At 39.5% G+C, this 25,985-nt stretch overlaps 1 protein-coding gene across 32 annotated transcripts in view; it reads right to left on the bottom strand.

The window, feature by feature from the left end:
* Positions 1–333: 333 nt before the first annotated feature.
* The window catches only part of DLG2 (discs large MAGUK scaffold protein 2), a 1,000,200-nt gene continuing 974,548 nt past the window's right edge, over positions 334–25,985 (bottom strand). For 21 of the 32 annotated variants that reach the window (XM_048294433.1, XM_048294432.1, XM_048294443.1 and 18 more), the window contains 7 exons: positions 22,429–22,470; positions 13,422–13,472; positions 12,565–12,666; positions 11,439–11,611; positions 10,610–10,719; positions 6,249–6,340; positions 334–5,556 (listed from right to left, as the gene is read on the bottom strand). In XM_048294433.1, the coding sequence (XP_048150390.1) occupies positions 5,450–5,556; positions 6,249–6,340; positions 10,610–10,719; positions 11,439–11,611; positions 12,565–12,666; positions 13,422–13,472; positions 22,429–22,470 (677 nt within the window). In that variant the 3' untranslated portion in view covers positions 334–5,449. Of the gene's footprint in view, positions 5,557–6,248; positions 6,341–10,609; positions 10,720–11,438; positions 11,612–12,564; positions 12,667–13,421; positions 13,473–22,428; positions 22,471–25,253; positions 25,300–25,985 lie in introns of all 32 variants that reach the window. The other 11 variants (XM_048294440.1, XM_048294444.1, XM_048294457.1 and 8 more) reach the window with 3 other exon arrangements.

Below are 25,985 nucleotides of genomic sequence, written 5' to 3'. Positions count from 1 at the left end.
AAGTCGAAATAAAAAAGGGCAAGAAGGAAAAATGTGTCCTATTCTCAGTCACTTTTGAAACCATCCTCCTAATTCCATACTTGCGTCTTTGTGTGATAGATGTGATACTGTCTCAAGATAAAAGCATAATATATTTCTTTTACTATTCTGCTCCAAGGAAAAAAGACAAATTATGCCTTGTGAAGAAGCCATTTGCTATAAAGTGTAAAAATGCTTTAATATTAATATTTTATAATAAAATTCATGACATATTTATAAACACTCTATCAAGCATTTACAACTGAACCACAGCTGAGAGCTTGGACTGGAATAAATAAGCAAGGACACAGCTAGTATGAAATATACAGCTTAATTTTTATAATTGTGTGTGCTTTATTCTTTACACAAATGGAATGGATGCGCAGAGTATTTACACATAACAGGAGTGTAAGCTGGACGGTGTTTTGTAAACTCCAGTTCAGATTCTGAGTACCCCACACTACAGGTGGACTGAGGAACATCCTGCTAAATAGACGCGCGCTGGACATTGTGCTGGAGGGAGCAGCTTGGTGCATACAGGCTGCTGCACTCAGAAATTCAAACTGGCCAATTCAAATTTAGGAGCACAAATCCAGAAATTAAAAGGTTGCTATCCCACTAAGAGCCAACAGTGTTCCCCCCCACCCCTTTTTTTTTTTTTCTCTTTTTTTCCCCTTTTCTATGCTTTTTTTTCCCCTCGAAGATCTTGCCTTGGATGCTGGCTCCCATCCCCAGAAATGCTGTTTTACATCAGGGCAAGCTGCCTGTGCTGCAGGGCCAGAAGGTGTAAGCTGCTAATGTGGTGTGAGAGATGATGGATTGCCTCTCGTGTTTTTCACCTTAAAGACAGAGTTTCAAAAGGGTCAATGAGGCATCAGAGTGGTAGTTCCTATAGCTCTTGGTGAGAAGTCAGTGCAGCTGAAGCCTTCTGCAAGTCCATTTGGCCCCTGGGGTGTCTTTTTGTTAGGAGTTTCACAGCACTGGCCTCAAAAGGATCTTGGTCCATGACTTGGGTTTTACAGTGAAATGAACAGTAAATAATGATGGAAAGCACTGAGCTGCTGTTTAATCAGGTGGCCTTGGTGTTTTACAGAGATGTAAAATAATCAGTATGATAAAGAGGATGGATGTTTTACTTCAGGTGGTATAAATGGGATGGACTCCATTGAAATCAGAGGAGTGACCGTGATTTCCAGCAGCTGAGGATCTAGGCTAGCTATATGATATGATATAGATAGATTTTAGATGTTACCTGTTTTTAGCTTTGATGCTGATTTGTGTCCTAGAATGGAAACTTTCTTTTTTTAGCATAATGACCTCATTCTTATTTCTGAACCAACTGACAAAATGTCTGATTTTTAATGGGAAAGAAAAAAGTTTATTCCACCAAGGAATGGGCTTGCGCACTTGAATGCAGTTGCACAGTGAACCACATGCATAACATGACAGGCAAAATGTTCAAGAGGGAAAATATTGAGATTAAAAGCTATGAAGGATAAAAGAATACTTTCTGTGAACACGGCAGATATTATGGCTTTAAATCTGCATCTGAAAAAGAAGGTTGGTACTTCTTTCATCAACACGGTTTTTCCTACAAATATCCTCATGTGTTTTCACTCATTGAATCCTCTGGTCAGGGATACAATTTGAAAAACAAAAATTAAAATATAAGAAAGCCAAAACAAAAGTACAGTTTGACTGAGTGCTGATGAGCAAGTAACAGTGAAGGTGTAATGCCAACAATTTCTCCATAGAAAATGAATGTAAATAGGTAGGTGCATGTTGTATACCTAGGACACTGTCGCTGGCTCATAGCGGTTATTAGCTCGGGTTCCACACTGCTCTCCAGGATGAGGATTTGTAATTTCAGTGCAACGGAGAGATTTCTTATCCTTGACTTTCACTGAGTGGTTCCTAGGACCCTATCCACACTGGAGCATCAAACCATGCTAGCTACAAACACAATTACATCACAGAATATTGATCTAGAAACAGCCTTTACTACCAAAGAAATTACAAAGTGCTAGCATGGACAGGGTACCTCTGTAGGAAGGGGGATTAAGCAGGAAATAGGCTCTTTCACTGGTTGATGGTCAGACCGTAAGACCAGCGACGAAGTGCCGTTCCACTGAGCCCTGTTAGCAAGCTCTCAATGAGTCAGTGCATGGAAGATTTTTTATTTTTTTTTTTGTGGCAAGGAAAAATAATTAAGTTGTAATATTGCACATCTGCACAAAGCTAGCAAGATGTCATTGTGATCATCCATGGGTGGACAAAAAGCTGTGATAATTTTGTTTCTGCTTAGACCCTACGGTGCTACACACTGTGCCAGAACATGAGATATAGCACCAGGGGTGTGATCTGGCACTTTTCCTAAAGGGTCCAGCATTTGCATTTGTCTCATGGTTAGACGCTCCCAAGTCTTTTACATGGACAGAAAAGGAATCTGATTATGCTAAGCTGTGTTAGCACCAATATGGAGTCAGGCGCCAATTGCTGTGGTTGTGAGTTTGGACTTTTTCTTTTCCACCAGATGTAATTTTGCATGAGTCTTATGTTTTTCTTCCTCCTCCCACTACCACCCAGTATGATCTGAACAGCTGCAATGCAAAAATGGACTGCAGCTCTGAGGATGCTGCAACATGGAATGCAAAACATCAACACACAAAACAAATGGGAGTACAAGTCCTAACGGAAATAAGATCTCTCACTGATTCTCTTGATGATTTGTTTTTAAATATATGTTTTATTTAAAAAAAAAAAAAAAAAAAGAAGAAGTGCAATGTCAACTCTAAAATGGAAGCACAAACAACAGACAGGGAAAAATAAATAATGTTACTACAGTAACCAAGGACTGATGGAAAAATTGATTGTACTCAGGCATAGTGTTACTGTTCACCGTAAAGCACAGCACATGACAAAGCAAAACAGTTACTAGTAGGATAGTACCATAAAAGGCTGCATGCTGAACTAAGAAACAAAGAAGCAGATGTGATTGATTGCTTAAAAACAGCTGAAAATTAGAACGAAGTTCCTGCTTTAGGATACTTGGTTTTTCAGGTCTGGTGGGCTATTTCCCAACCTGGGGCAATAGTATTTTGCTAGCATGGAAAAATCCATGGCTTCCAAAGATCTGGGGTCACTCTGTGGACTTCTGCAGAATTATCCAAAATCAAAGCATTCATTAATTTATATTAAAAAAAAAAAAAAAAAATGTTTCTAGCCCTTCTGGTTACAAAGATCTTCTGGAGACTTAACTGAAACCCTTGTTTATAAATCTGCGCTGACCAGGCAAGAAAAATAGTTAAAGAAGTGTGAACTTCTCAAAGTTACCATAGTTGGGCAGTAAGCATGAAAGGCCCCCTCAGGGCCACTAAAATGCCCATATTTTTAACCCTGTCACTGCTGGTGGCTTTTGCAAACATCCAGCTCATTGCGCTGTCCGCGGAAGTTGGCTGGGTAGACCTGTCAGCTGGACAGGGTGTAGAAATGCAAGCTTCAAATAGACAAGTACCAGAGGAGTCTATTTAGCACTTGCCCTTAAGACATCCGTAAGCGTCAGGGTTGCTGTAGCCACCAGCTATAAGTATTGCACTCCTGCAGTGCAGCAGAGGCAGGAGTGTGGGTTTTACAGAGAACATGGTCCAGCAGCAGCAAAGGCAATTCAGTTTTACTGTCACAGCATCTGTTGCACTTGTCCCCTTGTAAGTCAGTGAAGAATGGCATCAGTATACAGAAGAAGGGCAATGTGAAATGAGAAAAAAACCCCCTCCTTCTCCCCTTCCATACACCCCAAACTGCAATTCCACAGACTTTCCCCAAATCCCTCACAAATGTCTATTGCCTCAGTTTTTGCTTTTAAGACCCTTGTTGACTGTGAAATGAATGAAGATACAAGTTAGTTGGTGACCTGCCTGAAAAGAGAGGAAAGATCAAATGCTTTCATTATTTCCCTGAAGGAAACAGGAAGAATCATAAGAGATTTGATGTTTAAGGGTGCCTCCTTCCTAAGAGAGAAATTATGAACTGCATTTAAGCACTAACATTTTGCTTCTGAATAGTTGTCTCTCTCACAAGATGCATTTTCCTTTTTTGTTTAGAAAATTCCTACAGGGCAGTGAGTTCAAGAGATCTTTCCACAGGAGTTCATCATGATTAAACACAGGCAAGGGAGAGGATTAAATTGAAAGAAAAACAAGATGACAACTACAATTTAAGGAATTATCTTGCTTGCCATTAATAATAGAGAATCTGTTATGGAAGAGGTATAATGCAACTTGATGGTCCTCTTTACATTTGACAGTCGCACAAGGGTGTAAATATTTAATCTTTCAATTAATTAATCTTTACAAAATATCTTCACAAAAACATTTTACCTATAGAAATTAGTTTCTATACATCAATATATTTTTATTTTTATAAATTATTCCATCTTTAAGTGCCTTCTATCAATATAAATGATAAAATAGACAATCAAAAATTTTAAAGCTTTTCCCAGTTGTATCCCTCCTTGTTAACATAGGTGCTGTGAATCCTAATACATGTGTGTGTCCACATGGGAATGTGTTTGTGTGCACGTGTGTGTGATGTGAAATGCTTCCATCCTCTCCCACCCCTAAACACCATCAAAATGAACCATATTGTTGGTAGTTCCTGATGCAATAGTGCTTCCAAAGGGGAAAAAAGAAATGCTTGACTTGGTTTCAGAAATCAAAAGATGTGCATAGTTACCAAAGTCGAGGTGTACCAACTACAAATGTGCAATGACAAGCTTAGAACAGGACCCACCTCCCAGCCAAGTCACACAGTGTCCTAACAGTGACCTCAGTAGGAAGTGGACCAAATACTCTGAGCTTGATTTTGCAAGGTGCGTGTGGCCCTGATCTAGCAAAAATGCTTAAGCCTGTGCTTAGCTTTGAGCACGTGAATAGTCCTACTGGAATTGGTGGGACTGAATGGCATAGGGAAGGGTCACAAGTGACTCCAAGTCAACAGGCTACTCGTGTAGGAATTGGGGTCAAGTGCTGAGCGCCTTGCAGGATCAAGCCCTATATGAGGTTCAAGAGCTGGGAACTTCTCTAAAGCAATCAACACACTGAGCTCAGCCATTGAAATTGATCAAAATGTCCGCGTGGGCACAGGAGGTGGCTTAGCTCCCCTTGACAGAGGGTCTCCATGTCAAAAGTTTATACCTACAACTCGTGCTCTGAGCACACAACAGATTTGCTTTATATGGTAGAAGTCTTTTTGTTCCTACCCTTTGACCCATCAGTGTCCTTCATGGCTTCAAACACTTTGTGTTGTACATTCATCAAAATTCACATTGACTGCAAAGAACATAAATGCAACAAAAACAGGAAAGCCTCCAAATAGTATATTATAGTTTTCTTCTAAATATTCTCCCGTTGTAATCAGAGGTGCAGTGGCTAATTTATAATTTTTCCTTTGAAGGAATCCAGATGAAAGGCCCAGATTGTTCTTCAATTACAAGTTTGCATTGATTATATATATCTTCTAAGCTATCTCCTTGGACAATAGCTGCAGTAGAGAAAACATATCAATATTTCTTTTAATTGACAGATACAGCATCCAGTGTCAGCAGATTTTCAGCATACTCATAGATACTGATGGAATGAGAAGAATACTGGTATACTGACATATTGATTATGGAAGTGTCATACCCCTGAGGATGATAACTAAGTTCAAATCAATGCACCTGCCTATGACAGAGATCCATCCCACTGCTTGTACTGAGAAGACTGAGACAGGTTAGTTCAGAGAACTAGCAGTTCTGTCCTGGGGAGAGCAGCACAAGAGATTCCCACTGTTGGAGGTCAAGCTTTAAATTTTATTTGATTTAGAACCTACTTCAGCAGTGGGCAGCAGCAGATTTACAACCTTTCTGATCTAGTTATAATGAGTTCACTCTTGGCTGCCAAGGTTAACAAGATCAGGCCCAAGCTGACAGAAGGTAAAGCAACTGTAACACAAAGTACAATGGTTTGCCCCTTAATTTGCCTTGGCATAGATACTCCTTCAGGACATCAAACTTTTCAGGAGTCAAGTGCCTCAACTGCTCTTGAATTTCAAGGAAACAATATTCTCAAGCAAGTCCTTACTCTGGGCACACTATACTGATAGGTACTCTAGGTCAAAGACAGAGCTGATCCAGTTGTTTTGCAATAAAAGACTATATCTTGGGAAAAAAAAAGGTATTAATAAAAACATACCTGTGAAATATTCTCCAAATTCTTGTTCTAATTTAATTGCTCGATCATAGGTTTTCTTTGCTTGCTCCTCTGTGAGACGTTTATTCATTTCCCTAGAAACACGGAGGAAGTCATCAAAAAATTTAGATTTTTGCTAGAATGGCTTTCAAAAGACATGTTCAACTGAATCACAGATAGATTGAGAATGGTACAAGAATAAAGTGGTAAAATTCTTCCAACAGTTCATGGACAGCTTCAATATTTTCAATTTAATTTCATTCTTATGTAGTACAAAACTACTTCTTCAGACTAATTCCCATTTCATTTTTCTCCACCTAATTTTTATCTTGGGTTCACTACTCTACATTCTCAAACAAAATACAAGGCCCGAGTTTGGTAGCTACTAACTGAGATAGACTTTGAGACATCAGGAACCCGTAAGTGGTCTGGAATCCAGGATGTTCCATAGCCTGAGCACTCAGCACTACTGCCTGAAGCTCCTCTGTATCTCCCAGACTCAACTGGTGGTCTCAGATGAGTAAGGTTGTACTGACTGCTTATTGGGTGCCAAGAAATAAAAAAAAAAAGACAGACAGTAACATTCTGGTTTTTTTCAGTGTTTTGTTATTTTGATGGACCATTTCTATTTCAACAGAAGCATTATTTAATAACTTTAAGGAATGAGTTGTCTTGCCTGTGCATGCTCAGGTGTTAATACCACTGTATACTTACATGAATCAAGCTCATGCTCATTCATTGCCTTACACTCATATGCCTGTAGATGTCCAAATTATCAAAAATAAATAGACTTTGCTTGTTCTAGCTTTTTTTCCCCAGCATGGATTCGTTTTTTCTTAAAACATGACAGGACTTTTCTGAGGCAACTAGGAATGCAAGAGAAGGGAGCACCTTGTGTTCTGCATAAATCTAATGTTATGCCTTGCACTGAATCATATGATGATGTGGTAATGGACTGTATACAGTATGCTATGGGTGATGCATATAGGAAATTATGGACATGATGGTGCAAAAAAAAATGCTCTATGAAGCACACAACAGTATGAACTTGCTACAGCTAATTCCTACTTGGCTTGTGAAAAACACTCTGGAAGATGTCCAGGATGCAAAAAGGTATTTCTAGAAATGGCTTAAAGCTGCCTACCTATATAAGTAACCATACAGCTGGGCACACTGCTTAGGAAAAATCTCCTTGGAAGTACTAATGCCATGGAGAAAGCAGGCTTACAAAATGAAGGCTAAGAAAGATTTCTTTTAAAATTTATCTCAGTTATTTGTAGATTATATAAATGGGTTTAATATAATCTATGTGTTGTCCTACTAAATTTGTAACACTACTAATTCTATTTATTGGAAAGACTGCTATCTAATCAAGTTCAGGTGGACTTTGCATCAGCTACACCTACTTGAACATCTCTTTAGGTGACTGAACCAAAACCCTGTCTTGCAGTGGGACCACTGCAATTTCTTAGGCAAACTTAACATTTTCATCTTATGGGCATTTAACCAATATTGTAATGCTAACAACATCCTCTCCCTTTCAGATCTATTTCTGGTAAATTTTTGAGAAGTCTTCCTCAAGATCTTTGAATAGCAGAAAAGATAATACAAATAAAAATATAAGCAAGTGTTTAAAATAGGAAGTACTTTGAAAGAGGTAGAAATTTGCATTACACTTTCAGGTTGTAGATTTGCCTGGGGTATAAAACTGTGCTAGCTGTATTCCTGACTCTGCCCATTCTGTGCCCTTATAAGAGAGGATGGAGAAGGCGGAGGACCATGATGAAATAAAATTGCTGTCATACTGCAGTCCCTTCTATTTCTTATTTCTTAGCTGGGGGCCTGCACAGCTAGTGAATTCAAAATACAGTACATATTTTCCAAGGTTTTCCTCCTCTCCCAGTGAAAAGCTCACCCAGGCAGGTTCTTTCTTACTTCCATTTCTCATCCCCATGATCTCACCACTGTCCTCATTCCTCTAGAGAGAGAGGCTGATTGAAGGGTATGAACAAGGATGCCTCTGGGAGTTAACCAGGTGGAGTCACGTAAGACTTGAAAGAGAGGAAGGGAGAAAGGAAGGGAGGAAGGGGTGATGGAGCAGTTTGTTTACAGCAGTGGCCACGTGTTCTGATTGCTTTTACATCCAACAGCACCTTATAGTCATTTACTGCTGTGGTGATAAGTGTTAATAGGGTATTTCCAGAAAACCAGGTTTCAAGTGCAGATGCAAACTTGATTTATGCTCCCTTCACTCTTCCACTCTCAGATGGATGCAAATGAGCATATGCATAAATGAAAGACTACAACTTTATGTGCTAATTTTGATGAAAGATAAATCTTTAGTCTTTGTTTCTCTGCATCTCATGATTATAAATTTTTTGTCTTTTGTGTTTTGACTGCTATTACAGTAGCTTTCAACTCATTTGTATGAACAGGAGTCATTGCTATGGCAGATAAACCTGTAATTTTTTGTGTTGCAGTAGGTACATATCTAAAAAAGACTGAATCACAGCATCATTTAGGTTGGAAAAGACCTCCAAGATTGTCAAGTCCAACCTTTGACTGATCACCACCTTTTTAACTAGACATAGCACTAAGTGCCACGTCCAGGCATTTCTTGAACAGCACCCTTGTTGTATTGCCCTAAGTGAAATATTAGCATTGCTTTGGTTCAATAGCAATGACTGTCATAATATTTTGCATCTTCATTAACACCATTCAGTCAGTCTATTCAAGGATTTGCAGTTCTAACATCAAATCAACAAAGCCTTTATGTTATTGCCACTTTTCTGGCTCTGCCTGGTGTATTTTTCAGAGTAAAGGTCACTTTTATTTACTTTTTTAAAAAATCACTCCAGAGGCAATGCCAGCATTAAAAAAATAATGGAAATGTTTTATGAATGGGAAAACTGTACGTTAAGATCTCTGTTAAAACAATCAATGCAGAAGGCAGGCTATCAGACTACCCTTCCCATTCTACACAGCAACAAAATCAGAATATTATTGAATTGTAGGGCTGGAAGAAAAGTCAGGAAGTCAGGATGGTGCTGTGCAAGTACCACATATTGTGCATCATGTCTTGTAATGTGGCTGGACATACAACAAGCTCGTTGCCAAAAGGCAGGGCTGAGAAGAATGCACATTCCTGGGATGGGTCATGTTTGCATTCTCTGGCTCTGTGACCACTGGCTGTGAGCACACTGTTACCATCACCAGACATGCATCTGTCACAGGAGACGGACTGCCAACATTTTAGCTGTCAAACACATACCTATGGCACTACCTGGCATTTGCAGAGTCTTGGGGGAAGGCAAGGCACAGAGTTTAAAATTTCACCCCTATCACAGCAAATTAAGCTGATAGATCTTGTATAACTGTAAGTGTACATGGAAAACAACTTGAGAACCATGTATTTTATCCTGAGTTTTAACTCCGGATGAATATCAATTCCGTATTTCCTCCTCAGCCTTCTCTCTGTGGCACTAGATATTTCCTTTTCCTCCTTCACCAGCAGAGTGGAACCCAGAATCAGGCCAGCACTCCAGATGAGGCCTCATCCACACCCAGTAAAACAAAACAGCTGTCTATTGTGTCCTTACAGAACACTGATATGAATACAGCCCACAGTGGCAATTTCTTTTTTTGCAACCACATTATCCATCCATTCATATTCCTGTGTGATCCACCCCAACTGCCAGATGCTTTTCTGCAGTGCTATAGCTAAATTATTCCCTGTTTGTACTCATGCATTTAATTTTCTCTCCTTTGTCTGTGCTGAATTTCATCCTACTGATCTTACACTGTGTTTTGATCTTATCCCCCAAAGTGTGTGCCACCTCAGACATCCTTGGCAGCATGGAGCCGACTCTTTCATTCCTGTAAGTATGTTTGCCCCTCTCCAGTCCCATGGCTCCTTGCCTATCCTCTTACAGACCTTCAGGTAAATGAAGGGCTGGTGAAGAGGAACACACCTCAAGTCTGACACAGGTTTAACCACCTGGTCTGTGCCCTTGATCAGACTCTAAACCCCAGGAGCACCCATGGATGCATGGGACAAGCCAAGCTACAAGAGTGAGTCCCTGGTGAACTTGTTGCACAGGTTGGAGCAAGTACACCAAGCACCGGCAGGGAGTCCTTCATGGTCCAGCACATAATCCCACTTGTCCCAGCCTGAAAGGTTCACAGCTATGGCTTGTTCCTTGAGATACCAGGATACAGTGGATGACAGGCTCTGAGGACACTCTTCCCACTTCCTCTCATTATTACTGATTTTAGAGAACAAGCAAAATGTAGACTCAAGACCTGTGTGGTGCCACTTGAGGCTGTACCCAAAATACAAAATGCCTGAAGAAATTTATACTCACATCAGAGGCTCCCATGATTTGGGCTTAATGAAGATAGCAATGGGATAGAGTTGTGCAACTTGTAGTCGTTTGATAGCATTTCCTGACACATCAAGTATACAGTGCTTGCCCTGTTGGAAACAGATGAGCATGTGTTTATTTTTGCAGACTTTGCTGCAGATCAGCCAAGAGACAGGAAGCAAATCTGCAATGCAGTGCCCTGGAATGGGGCCATTACTGGCACACCAGGGAAGGGGGAGCCTTCACTGTGCTTCACTACTCTGCATACTTTCCTTTGCTTTGATGCCAGTATAAATATACACTGGTGATATGGGAACAAACTTGGGGTTTATTTTCTACTGGGATGAAATTTACAGCGGCAGGAGAATTTTCTTGAGATGAGGAAAATCAGTTCATAAAAGTAATAGGATGTCCATGTTCTTAGTGATTAATTCAGTCCTTGTTTATATCAAAGACTCCTTGTGTCACCTGAGGCAAATAATTTCATCTTTCTGTGATTTGTTCTTTTGCCTCTTTGAAAGTGATTTAGTTTGTCTACCTGTCTTACAGAAGTAGAAAGCGTAGAGGAAGAGTAGAGGCTGTTTTGAGGAGTACTTGAGGCACTGTGTTAGAACCCTGAATCCATGGCACTACAGCCAAGTACAGAGAGTGCCAAGGATGATGTCATTCAAAGTCAGAGACTCCACTTGTGGAGTCATTACAAAGCCTATAAATATTAGGATGCCGTTTTGCAGCTATTTTTTATTTTTGGCAGAGAATCATGTCTGAGACACAATTTGGAAACAAAGCAGATCATGTTGCACTGGCAATAAAACTATTGCCAACCTACCCTTTCTGCCACAAATCTCACAGACTGGACACTAGTTCCATATAAATTATCATTGTACTGCCCAGCTTCTATAAATTTGTGCTCTTGGATATCTTTTTCCATTTGTTCTCTTGAAATGACAAAATGATAATCTCTCCCATCCACTTCATAGTCACGCTTTGGCCGCGTGGTATCTGCATGAAAAAAAAAGACAGAAGATCAGGAAGTCTGCAAAAACATTTAGTGCAGAAAATGCAGCTGTGGTTTGCTCAGTGGGCAATGCTGGGTCTGCTCTAAGTGAAGGCACTTCACCTCTAGATCTTTGGCTACTACATATTATTTTCAATGGAGCTATGACAAAAAAGTCGTCTTTTTGTACTAATACCTTCTGATGTTTACCTCCAATCAATACAGACTTAAACAAAATTAGAGTTTACCGGAATTCCACCTTTTGCAGCAGAATCACACACAAACCCCAAATATAAAATGCATTTCATATTTTAAATTTAATGTTATTACTGTGATAAAATGAATTGTCATCTCATCAACTCAATTTAGCCTTATTTAGAAGCCTGATTCTGTTCTCATCTCTAGTGGTTTTAAGTTAGTGTATTGCCAGAGACAACCATTTAAAATGAAGTACAACTGCAATCAGGGCCTCAAATAAACAGCAAACTCTAATGTTGCGAGATACAAATACTCTGATTAATTCAGGGTCCAACATTGCTTTCTGATTCAACAGACTATATCTCACACAAATCACAGATTACTCCTTATATTTATTGGTGGATGCTGTGAAATTGAGTTGAAACATTTTACATTTTACCAGTATTTCAAACTTTTATCTTATTTAAGAAACCACAGATTGATTACTAAACTGAGTTAGTGACTAGAATTTTTCTTGTTTAAAAGTGTCCTAGGGCTTTGGAGACAATTCTTTTGAGAATTTTTTTCCAGATCTTCACAACCTTTTTTTTTTTTCTAATTTATTTGTTTTTTCCCCTTTTCTGTCTGATGAAAAAATGACTTTTGAGAAACTCAACTATGTATAGTTCATGGATGCTGCTTTCACAGAAATGTACTTAATGTGTGGCACCAAGGGATTCAGTTCACTCTGCTGCAGAACTAGGAGTAAAATCATACTTACGTGGTACACAAGACCCAAACTTATCAGGGAATTCAGATATCAAATCATCATTGATCCGATCTTTCATAGGACCCAGAATAATAACTGGCCTGGTGTAATTAACTGAAAAACAAAAAGAAAGGCACATTTAGATGATCTTACTGGTAATAATAAATGAATTTACCCAAATATGTGCTAACCAGGGTTGCTGTCTTTATGTATGAAGTGAAAACTTAGGTGCACATTTTATTAATGGATATTTTATTTATTGACATGAAAAAGGGAATGGAATGAGTACCACTGCAGAGCTCTGTGATGGTCCATGCACACGTCAAATGACTATGTAGAAGCATACATATATTTGCTATTGCTCAACAAGGCCACTCAACAATGCTTGCAGATGGACTCTTCCATGAGGCATGGAAAGGCTATTGCAGCAATTTTTCTCCTGAAGTTATGTAAGTGCATCCCCCATTAAACCGGATGGATGTGCTCCCATTTTAAGTTGCCTTTCCATAAGTTTGTCTACCTGGACAGTGGCACGTAACACATGAGAAGCAAAATAATAAAGGCTTTCCATGTAATAATATTGCAGTAAATCTAGAAAAGCTACATCAATATTTTGTAGATCGATTATTTACTGTACTAGTAAGGCCCGTGAGAACATGCTGGGGAGAGTCCTAGGAATGTCAGGAAGTGGGGGCTGCCAAGGAATACTGTACCATCAGGTTTTTTTCATTTGAAAACAGACTGAGTGTCTAAGAAAAAGAAGCCACAGAGAAACTGGGATTGGCAAAGCAAGGCTTACTGCTCTGCTGGCCCTCAAACCTGAAACGAAAAATATAAGGAAGAGTGATAGAAAAGAAGATGAAACTTACTTTCCTGTCTTGTGACAGGTTCATAAGAAAGGATGCAGTCTTCTTGGCCTCCTGATGAGAGAAGAAAGACAAGAGATTGAAGCTGATAAGGAACATGTTGGGTATTTAAGTTTGATAAAATGCTTCACATAGAGACAGACCAGGTTCAACACTTCTCTCTTGATAAACCTCTCACCTGAACCATTCCAAAGTCCATCATAACTTCCATGTATGGAGCAGTTTTTTCCTTCCCCACCCTCCCCTTCCATGTGTTTCAATTCTATTTACTGAAATTGGGCTTTTTTATTGACGGGCAACATGCCTTTATTTATTATTTGATACAAAGCTGTTTACAGGGATAGTGCAGAGATTTAAGATGCAATACTTTTCCTACTGTTAAGGCCCTAAAATGTTGCTGCAGAGTAAATCAACAGGCTACCTAGACAGAACAATTTTTATCCACAGAATATATATATTTTGGTTGATTGTTCTTCAGTGCATAGCCTCCATAGTCTAGTGCATTCACAGCCTAATATCTAGCTATGAGCTATTTTCTGATCCTTATCCTTTCCCTGAACACAAATCACAGATTCACAGAATGGTTGGGACTGAAAGGGACTTTCAGCTTCTGGAGATCACCTAGTCCAATCATCCCCTGTTAAAGCACCTAGAACAGGTTGTACAGGATCATGTCTAGGCGGGTTTTGAATATCTTCAGTGAAGGTCTCATAGCATCATATTTTATACATTTGTTCTCCCTCTGCCCTGTTAGGACAGTGCTGTTTCCTCATGGTGACATTTAGGGGACTAAAGCAGAGAAATTTGCCATGAGAAACAAGTGGCACTATATGGACCATGACTTGGGTGCAGGTGTGCAGTCCCTATGCATCACTGTCCTCCCATCCAAGGGAGTGAAAAAGGAGAGGGAGGAGGATTCATCACCTAAAGCATGAATAATTCCTGCTCATTTCTCTTTCTGGGTCACTGTCACATATTTGGTACCACATGAGGGCTCTGGCAGGTTCTAAATACAACTTAGCAAAGTTTAAAGTGATGATTTTATTTTTGCTCAGTTCAGGGCTTGTCTCTGAGAAGATGCACAGATGGGATTTTGCAACTAATTTAGATACTACAGAAGAAAAAGTACCATAAGGCACACCAGTGCTTTATAAAATAGACAGGGTTGCCTTTGTTTCATCTGCTTGCATGCATGTAAGCACCTGTGTTATATTTCTGGTGGGCTCCTGTCAAACCAAAGTGTGCACATAGAGGGGAAGAGTGCTGCCCTGCCTGATGGAAATACAGGATTTAGAGGGGGGTACACCTCACCCAGAAGTAGTCTGACTGCTGTCTGAGTTGCCCTCGAGGCTCCACTAACTACATTAACAAGCTTTGTGTTGGATGCAATGCCTAGCTCCCAAGAAGGTACAAAATTCTTTGTGGTTAGATCTCAGGCTGACTCCCAGCCCATGAATCTACTACGTGTGTGATATAGTATCTAGGCAGCAGTGACAAATGTGTAAGAGAGCTCTTCAAGTAAAAATAATGTTGTAATTATTGACAATGATGGAAACAGCAAATGAAAAACTGTACTGATGTGTTAGGAGAGAGGGAGAACTGACAGGACCAATTCCAGCCTAGCGATAGTGCTGAAGCAGCAAAGGAGAGAACATACTTTTTAATAAAAGGATGAGATTAGACAGCATATGAAGATAAGGCCACATGGCATATGAGGAGTGTGGACAAGGGATTTTCTTTTCTGTTTGCAAATGTTTGATATTGTAATCACTTTTCTTTGTCTTTTTGCAAAGTTGGAAACCTAGAACTATTGTTACACTAGGTTTTATGCATCAGATGTATTGGTTTCCCTTAAGTTTCTCAGTAAATTTTAGGGGTGATGTAGAACTCAGGATGTCTCATTTCTCGAGAGATGGAAAAACCCACTCTCCAGGCTGGACAAGGATGGTCCTGCTTTGTCTGTCCTCTACCCCACGGGAGCCAAGGCTATATTTTTCAACAGCCTGAGAAAGTCAGTCTTGAGTTGGGCGATGAAGCCATCACATACCAACCAAATGGAGGGGAGCCTGTTTGTACAAATGCCATCTTAAACTTGAAAATACTTGTTTCAGTAGCAAACAGATCCACAGCAGGAGTTTCATTGCACTAACTTCAGAAACCTGAGGCTTGAGTACTTACATCTAAGCTAGTCCCTAGATACCTTTTGGAGCCAAAGGCTGCCTTCAAATAGGCAAGTTCTTATTCTAAGACATGAGTCATCTGACCTATTTTACATGTCTACTTTGTGAGGAGAGAAAAAGTCAGAAGGGTGAGTTTGTCTCCATTGTTCCCTAACAGCATTTAGACAGCAAGGTCAGATGCTGTTTAAAAACCAAGGTCAGACATTTGCAGTTAAGCAGCAGAATCTCACGGGAGTGCCAGGGTCAATAGCAATTGGAAGAAAACAGACAATAACTCTGAAACTATTGTTGTTTTTTTTTTCCTGTGGACTAATACTTGGCTTTGGCATAGATTTATAACCAGCACTGATAAGCCAGCACAGATTTTACTTTCTTTTTTGCCCAGTCTCTGGCAGACATGTCTCCATACTAAAGGTTTTGTTACATCCACACTCTCTGAAGGGTATGGGCTAGGGAGAAAAACAAGCCTGGTTTCACAGAAGTCTTGTGAAAGTGCGGCCAGGTTAAAGGCAAAGAAAAATTCTCCAGCTCACTCAAACTTTGCTGAAGTTTTAGCCATTGGAAATGGTTGGAGTAAGTAAGGAGAAACTTTGAGGCTGACTGTGATGCACAGGAACTTAAACATCTTCCTGAGGTAAGGATCTTCAGCCCACAGTTCCAGACTCAACATGGGAGTGTGGGGAGAAGCTGCACCATTTCCACTACTTTTCTTTTCTGGAAAAAGGACTTAGGAAGCTTAAATTTCTAAGTGAATAAAATCCTGCCATGTACTGTCCAGACAAAATCCTCTAGGTCCTCAGAGGCTGTTTTGCATGTTAACTATATCAGATGGTACTCTTTAATGATCTCCAGTCGGTCAGTACTGCATAGCTCTCAAGTAGTCCATAAGTATTAAGTATAATGAAGAGCTCTAGAGTCAATCAATAATCAGATTGCTATAACCTTGTGATGGCTTTGAGGGGTAAGACACAGTGTGAAATCCATCAGGACACAGGCTCTTATCATTTGCCTAAGCTTCATTTACCACCCACATTAGCAGCTTAATTAGCACAGGTTAGCTGTATTGATCTGGAAAATCTTTGTGACATTTAACAGATAAAACAAGAAGAGAAAAAAAGAAAAAGATCTTTCTGTAGGATTTTGGTATGTTTCCCTGTTCTTCAGTAAAATCCCATCAAGTCAAAAAAAGCAGAAAATAAATAAAATAAGGAAACAGAAGAAAGAAAAAGGAAAGTTACCAAAATGTAATATAACTATGGGTAAAATTATTGGAGAAATTTCACTCTCTCAGGACCACTCCCTGCTTCTCTTTGTTCTTGGTTTGCCTGTTGGTGTTTTCTCATGGTTGGGAAGAGAAGAATAACCTTGAGTTTGTTATAACTCATAACCTCTATAAATGGGGCAGCAAGGTCCTGCGCTGTCAGATAAATTCCATAAGGAGTATTAATTTAATATTTTTGAGGGATTTTATAGGTTTTCAGATGGGTTTTGGGCTAACATATGAATTACCTGAGTTGTAATTGCAAGATCTTGGAGAAATCAATTTCTTGCTTTGTTTCTTCTGCACAGACTGCACTGGACAGTCAATATCCCAGCCTCTATTTGGTTCAAAATCCCTTTGCTAGGCCCCTATTTATGTGAATAAACACATGATTTTTGGAAATATCTTGATAGCTATGAAAAGCTGGAAATCCAATATGTAAAAAGATCATCAGTAGTCTGAGCATGAACTTACGACTGAAAAGTTGTCTACGGGCAAAGATCAATATAGCTGTGTGGGTACAAAATGAGACTGCAATACTTGTGCCAATTTGAGTATACCTGAATCATACAGCAATTCTGGGGAGCCAATGCAAGTGTCCTTATTAATCAATTATTGTAATAATCAGGACTACTTTAACCTTGTTCTGAATCTTCAAATCTCATTAGAAAAGTGACTTGCTAATTTGCTGGCAGAGGGTAAATTTTTTTTTCTATCACTTTTTCATATTTTTAACTTTTAGTTATGTATTGCCTCTCTAGATAATTGGTGCAATCACAACCAATCATGCAATTAGACTAAATAGATGCAACAATGTGTGTGTAATTTTGATGACAGCTGTAAAAACCTTTACTGAACTATGTGTAAGAGTGTTACAACACATATGTAGGAGAGAGACTTGAAATTCATGCCCATTATGAAAATCATGTCTCGCAAAATAAAAACTGATGAGTCCATGGTAAAAAATCTGTCCTTACAAGCTTGGTTTGAAAAAGAAATCAGAACATTTTAAGTTACAGGGCTCAAAATAAACTTTCAATCATGGTTTGATTAAGTGGTCCAGGGAGTAGTCAAAATTGGCTGTATGTGTCCTTATCACAAAAAGAACAACTTTCTGCTAGACCAGTACTTTATATACCACTCTGCAAACTTGACTTTATTGCTGAGAATGGGGACAAATAAACTAACATAGACTTCATAATAGCATGGCTGTGTGATTCAGCAGCAGCTGTGTAGCAACTCAACTGCTTTAAGATGTAGCAACTCAACTGCTTTAAGATCAAGCCAGCATTTGTTCCTGGCCCCAAAATACTATTCTTATTTATAAAGGGTTAGATTCTGCTCTCAAATGTGTCTGCAGTTCCCACTGAAATTAATGGAGCTGAAGGTTATCTTCTGGGAGAAAGAATATCTCACTGTTGGCTGCAGCCCTATTTTTCATAACAAACCAAGTGTTGAGGGCACTGGTAGAAGAAATCTGGTTTACTTTTTGCAACTTCTTGTTGCTTAGAAGTGGTCAAAGAATTTTCTCTTGAGACCACATAGGAAGACTTTCAATTATATTTTTGAAATAAAAAATATCTGACTTCTGTCAAAAAACTGACAGAACCCTAAGACATAAGGAATACTTCAGCCAAATACTCAAATTTTGAAGCAATATGTTTTTCTAAAAAATAATGAACACATCAGAATATCTCCTCGAAAAAGCCCAGTTGATTTGTAACCCCCCTATTCCTCACTGTCCAGCTTACAGCCTGGACATTTCTCAGAAGCCTTCAATATTGCTGGTTTGGAATGGTTCTAGGAATGATCAAATAGTACAGGTTTTGACACTAGCTACTTTTCAGTAAATGCTCATCATGAGAAGCAAAAGTTAGAGAAATGTGTTAAAACAATTGCCAGAGACCTACTAGAAAAAATGCAGAACACCTCACTCTGGACTCCAACTGGCCTGTTTTTATAGGGATATATAAGAAGGCCTGCAGGAGAACACTCTGCACTTGCCAGTCATTTCTTACCCACACACTTTTTCTGTGTTCTGGCCAAGGTGTGAATTGCTGATTTCATAGAATCACAGAAGCACAGAATCATTTAGGTTGGAAAATACAAGTATAACTCTGCCAAGTCCCACTAAACCATGTCCCTAAGCATGTCTTTTAAATCTCTCTAGAGATGGTGAATTAACCACGTCCATGGGCAGCCTGCTCCAATGCTTGATAACATTTTCAGTGGAAAAATTCTACTATCTGATCTAAATCTTCCCTGGTGCAACTCGAGGCCATTTCTTCTTTCTGTTGGTTGTTACTTAGGAGAAGACACTAACCCCACCTCACTACAACCTCTTTTCATCTGCTCCTCATCAGACTTGTGCTCCAGACCCCAGCTCTGTTGCCCTTCTCTGAACATACCCCTCAATGTCCTTCTTGCAGTGAGGGGCCCGAAACTGAACACAGGAGTTGAGGTGTGGCCTCACCAGTGCCCAGTACAGGGGGACAGTCACTGCCCTGGTCCTGCTGGCCACACTATTGCTGATGCAGGCCAGGATGCCATTGGCTTTCTTGGCCACCTGGCACTCTGGGCTTACGTTTGGCTGCTGTTGACCAGCACTCCCAGATCCTTTTCCACCAGGCAGCTTTCCAGCCACTCTTCCCACAATTCAGAAAGCAGTGGGGCAGGCAACCCCTTTCTTCCTGCTAATTTGCTGAGGAAACAGAAAAGAATAGAGGCACAACCCCACGCAAATCCCTTGATTCCTCCAGCAGTTTTCTATTTGCCCCCCATGAATTTTCCAGCTTAACTTTTTTTCTCCTCTCAGTATGCTCCATGTCACCAGTGCACAGACTGAGGGCTAGATGAGTTTGCAAATCAACACACATGGTGTCTTTGTAAAAGAACTTGTAGTGCCTCACCTCGAACACACAGACTGCTCAAAGTGACACTACATCACACTGCAGAACAACTCTGCAACGTGGCTGGGTCCAAATGGAGTTAATACAAACTTGGTTCTGTGGTGGTGGCTGACACTGGGCTCCACTCCCAGCTACCCAGATGCGAACAAGAACAGCAGAAATAGTAACTGCATGCTGTCTTGTTCTGCCAGGAATGTTACCCTGGGCACTCATTATTTTTTTTTCCTTTAATAAGGAATAAATAAACAGGAGGCAGTGAGGAATACTTTAGGAAATCTTCTAGGATTATGTCTGGTAATCACTCTTCCCACATCAGAGATGTCGATAAGCTTTTATAGTGTAGGGTCCTTTCTCAACAGTCCCACAAAGTGAGAACTGTAGTGAAATAAGAGAACTTCCTTTGGCAGGCCTCATCGCTCTTATTTCCATCCCTCACAATTTGTTGACTCCACTCTCTGATCACCTGCCTCTCACTGTCATCTGATTTTTCTGGGTTCCTGACACATAATTTTTCTAGGGGAGATTTGCTGTGATGAGCTGTACAATGGGATGTACTGTCAACACAGCAGATCTCAGATCTCTTTGTCTGAAGATTCAAAGACTAATTATCTGGACTCAGGAGGGCTTTAATTCTCCACAGGAGATGTGCTGATGTACCATGGCCAGGTAGAAATTGAACGCAGTCAGGTTAGACTTCAGGTGCCACCATGGTCATCTGAAACAGTAGTTTCCATCCTGTTGCTAATTTTTCAAGGTCATGCCTTCAAATATCATGTTATCACACACCAGCGAATCCTTAGCAAATGAAATCAGGCCCTTTGGGCACCAGGTTCTGTATTTTAAATCCTCTTTCATTTGGCATTATCTAAGATGGGCTTCCTCTGCTTCTTAATGGCATAGCTATCCTGTGGGCAGAGAAGAAATCCCTGCCAGCATCTTCTCCACCAGGCAGAAGTTGTTGGCAGTAATGTGTGGGGAAATCCAGTCAACAGGATGCTGCTGAAGGGAGACCAGAGCTCGCCCAGATGGAAACCACTCTAGAAGGAGAGTGACTGCCATGGGCAGTTGTTACTCCAGCATTACTTTTCCTTCCAAGCATCTATGTCCCAACTAACTTTCCCAAATTATTTCTATTACCTTTCTTGCACCTCAGAACACACACTTTATTTTAAGCTATTACACAGCTAATGAAGAACTGGTAACCTGGCCTGTCTTATGATCAAATTTGGTAAAAGGCTTTTGTGGACATGCCCCAAATGTTTGGCTGCAACTGGGCCTCCTATTAAGTCCGCTGTTTGGGGCACTTCATCAGCCTAGACTCTCCTCTGGGCTTTTACCCTGAGCTTTTCCTGAAATATACAGATCTGGATGAGATTTGACTTGTGTGAACTTTTGAAAATTTAACCCTTTGATTTGTTCCTGATTGTAAAGTCAGTCTGGGGAAAGAGCATTTTATATGTCAATATAAATACAACCAAAAATAAAATCCTCCTCTCCTCCCAAGTAGAGGGCACATTAAAAATAAAACAGCTCAGAATTGGATCTTGGCAATTCAAGAGTGCCTACTGTTTTCTTGTGACTCTGGCAATTGCTTTCCAAGGAAACCTTTTCAATACAAGAGAATATGAACTATTTTACCATTTCTGAATAGGACAAGGTTAGCTGTTTTGCTGAAACAAACCAGTGTTTATCAACAGAGCTCAACTGCTATGTGTTATACCAGGACTAGTAAACATGAGGTATGATACCATTGATTACCTGAATGTATGTGGCTGCTTAGCACAAGTGCTGAGTGACTGGTGGAAAACTTGATTTGTTAAGCAAATGGCTTGAATAAATTAAACAATTGGGTGATCTAGCAAGAAGTCTGTCATTTTAATTATCTTTTATTACATTTCTAGCAATTTATTTAATGCCTTGGGGTTTTTTTTGCTTTTCAGAACTTCCAAAAAATAGTGATACTGGTTAAATTTATGGGCATTACTAAGAATTACCCAGAACATACAACCTGCCTCCTGGTTATATGATGAAACAGAGACTGTAAGTCCAACCAAATCAGGCTGCAGGGTTGGGACCTCCACCTACATGGTATCAGTGACATTCAGTGGCAGTGCCTAAGCAGTGAATGTCTATCTTACCTTTTTTTAAAGACTGCAATATGAATTAAGAAGTCTGTACTGTCAAAACTAAGGGCTCAACAAAATTTCTGGGACTATTACTTTGATCTCCATACAGGCACACAGAAATGCAAGTAAAAACTGTGACCTTGTAAAAAGGATGCCTCTTGCAGATTTGACTATGGCTGTGCAGTAACTTTACTCTTTAAAGATCATCAAGAAACTTCCCCTTGCCCCCACTGAAATAAACTTTTGTCACTAAACAAAACAATCCTGATTTGCATAGGCTACCCGGAGCCAGGTTTAGTTTTATGTTCCTAATACATCACAAGTAACAACCTTTCTCCCTTCTCTTATAAAGTTTGTCAGTTCTCTTTTATAGCTTTGTACTCAAGACATGGTCATAAATTTGAATTCCAAGCCATTTGCTCCAATGATCTTTTTCACATTAACAAAAGAGTAGCAAGGAGAGGAACAAAATAAAAGAAACAAACAGAACAAGCAATGCAAAGTAAAAGGACTCTAATGAAAGCAGTAACTTACTGTAGCTACTTTCACTATCGCTGGCATTAGAAGAAACATGTTCTGCAAGAACAGTACAGCAAATTAAAGAACATAACCAAGCACCACAGAGCTGCAGAAACTTAAAAGAACTGCCACAGTCATGCAAAGGTAGTTATGCAGAGCAAAAATAAAAACTGTGCAGTGTCATCACCTGAAAATGCTCAGATATTTTACAGAGGTAAAATGAAAGCTTTCTCTCTTGTGGCATTTCAGAAAGAGACTGTATGTATTAGCTAGTGACATGTGCCATGGAAAAACCATGTCTTTTTGTGATAGACAGTAAATGACATCTCAGATAACTTCATTTCAATCTATATTATGGTCAACTTGGATCTCACTTCATGTCTTGAGCAATTTCTTGAAATCCAAGTGTCTGCTCATATTCTACACTATCAGTGATGTGCATCATTAATGCATTGGAACTATTCCTACTAAACTTCTAACCTGTGTCTGTCTTTAATCACTGTGCACTATCCCAAAGGATTGTGCACAGTGATTAACAGATTAACATGAAAGTTGTCTTCACATCAAATATTGTAACTGTTCCTGTTCTACTCTGTCCAAGAAAAAAAAAAAAAAGACAAAGCCAATGAAAGGACTAATTAAAAAAAAAAAAAAAGGAAGAAGTCTTTTTCCAGACATTGTCTAGCCTCAGGATTTGAGCTGGTGTTTGAAAACCTTTATCAGATCAGTCTGGATGGGTGAACAGGAATATAAGAACTATCATGATGGGTTTGTCAAGTCAGGTATCCTGTTGTCCTGTTTCTGTTATCATATTCTTGAAAGAAAGGTGCAATCTACATCATAAAATGTTGCTGTGAAAAACTGTAGTCAGCAGACTATTTATGGACAGCAAGATCATGCCACATGTTCTCCAGGAGGTCTGCAGGACCATATTAAACAGTGGTTTCTCTGGCAGAAATGCTGATTACTTTGCATCTGAAAGGTCATGTGGCAGTTGAAACTTTTCAGCTGGTCCAGGACATTTAGAAGCCAGTGGCATAATGGCTGTACAGCTGGGAGCACCCTGGGTTAATGAGAAAGACAGGAACAGTGCCAAGATCACCTATTCTCTGCAAGGTGCTGCCTTTCCCCGATGTTCCAATCTAATGGCTTAGGGTTCATAGATTGGGAATGATGGGGCTACTGGAGCAGCAGAAATGAGAGGGGATGATATCTGATAAAAACAGTAATGGGAAACCTTGCACTTGGGCTTAGGAAGAAGCTTTAAAAAATTCAACTTATGTTTTGAAGAAAACAGCTTAATGACTTTCAGACATTTCACAGCAAGTTAACAAGGGTTATCTCAAGACAATGTGCTATACAGGACCATTAGCAACTTTATTTAAAAATAGCAAATATATATCCTTTATAGTAAGAACTGTCATTAAAAAGTCTGAGTTGAAAATTAACAAAATTTGGATGGGTGAGAATGTCTAGAGGTGTGCCAGTAATTTAAAACTAGGTGCAATATTAATACAGGCACTACAGCCTATATAATACCTTGGTGCTACTTTTTGCCTTATCAGTTTGCAGAATTCGGGTACCTTTCAAATGGCTGGATGTTACGGACACTTGTCCTTGTAAGGACACAGATATTCAGGAAGGTTATCAGATCGGAAGTATTTGACTTCATCAGGGAAGGATCTGCATTTGTTGCTAATGAACTGCTATGACACTTAAATGATCACAGAATGGTTAAAATTCAGGTGGCAGTGACATTTGCTGTCTATCACTGACAAAACCAGTCTTGCAGAACCATTCTTCCTTGTACAAGGGATAAAGCTTTCATCTTTAAGTTGTGAGCCACTGCATGGCCTTAAGTTAAACCATTAAAATGTCCCTTCAACAAGTCAGTCAGAAAAAGAATGATTTCCCAAACTGTGTGCATGGATGTGCATTCCTGCAATTAAAAAGCACATACAAAACAGTAGGCGATGCAGCATTAACACACATTTTGCTCCAATTACTTGGTGCTTAAGAAAAGGAATAAGAACTGAGGAACAAGTAGCCAAACACATGCAAGTGGCATTTTGTTTACATTATTTAGCTCTGGATACAGAATTTAATGTAGCTATGTATGTAAAAATCAGCAGCAAATACTTCATTCTAAACTTCGAGGAAGAAAAATTGTTTCTGAGCAATGATCTGACATATTACACATTTTGCAATGCCAAGTCTTGAGACAGGATTCTACATCAGAAAAAAGAATAATTAAGGTTGTGTGACAGAGAATAGATTGCTAATGGTGAAAATTGTCCAAAATTAGCTTTGGAGAATGCATGATCTTCTCTAGCCTGCAAATGACTTCTTCCATTAATAACAAATACTAATCTAAAATCCAGCAAAGTAACAAACACTCCCATGCAAAAAGCTGAAAATGCAAAAGCAACAGCATAAACTAATTTTCTACTGATCTCCTCAGGATGTGATCACATTACAATGTTTAACTTTCCCTTTAGATGGAGAGGGAGGAGTTGTTGCTGAAAAGAACAGTCTAGGTAGCAAAACGCGTTCTAGGTATGCTACTCTACAGAACTGCCATGATGGGAACAATAACATACTGTCAGAAACAAAAGGTGTTATTACAAAAGAAGTGAAAGTGTCTGCTTGATACACTGTATGTTATTTAATACCGTCATGCAGAACAGAACAATTGAAACATTTGTAATGCATTCACAGCTGGGTAACAAATAAAACTCTATCTTGTGCATGCTAGGAGTGGAGGGTCCTCAGAGAAGGAACAGAAGCCAAAACAAAACAAAACAAAAAAGGGTTTACAGTGACCATTCCTGGGAACTTACTCAGAGTCTTTGTTCCATAACCGTCGTCACCTAATCCGGGGATGTCCTGCACGGAAGTCCCCAGAGAGAGCAATGAGAAAGGAAGAACAGCCGCAGAAGAGGAAGGAAGAAGTCAGTGGAGTTGAAATGGATACTACCATGACTGACCATGTTGATTGAGCAATCTGGATCCCTGCCTTTTCTTTCTGAAACAAATTTAGACCCATATTCTATGGGAATTCAGCCAAAGAAAGAGGCAGTGACTGTGAAACGTGCCTTTTGGAGCTGTGAGGAAGAAGGAACAACCAGAGAAATAAAGTTCCAGAAACTATCCTCACTGGATAAATTTAGGACAGAATTTTCAAGAAAAAAAGTGAATATTTGTGCTTGGAACTAGCAAATATTATTAATAATGCTGGTTCTCTGTATAATTTAAGCAAGCAATAAATGCTTGTGGTGGTACACATTCCAAGATCCAATTTAGTTCTTCAAGCCGTTAACATGGTTGCTTCATTTAACTGTTAAACTTCCAGCGAAGCTGCCCATGGAAATCAACTTGGTGAAAGTCAAAGACAAAAAAAGGATTAGAAGATATATTTTAAAAAATAATTAGTGTCGTGAAAGAAATCAGATTTGCCTTATTTTGAGCCAATTTTGATCTGGGAATATTTCCGAGAGACAATTTTGGATTTATGACAGATGTCACAACAACTTTGAGGAGACATATTTGCGCTTCCAAAAGTTAAGGTCACT

This window comes from Corvus hawaiiensis, chromosome 2 (genome assembly GCF_020740725.1).
Source record: "Corvus hawaiiensis isolate bCorHaw1 chromosome 2, bCorHaw1.pri.cur, whole genome shotgun sequence".
NCBI lineage: Eukaryota > Metazoa > Chordata > Aves > Passeriformes > Corvidae > Corvus > Corvus hawaiiensis.
The sequence above is the reverse complement of the archived record's forward strand: the minus strand, read 5'-3'. Positions and strand labels throughout refer to the sequence as shown.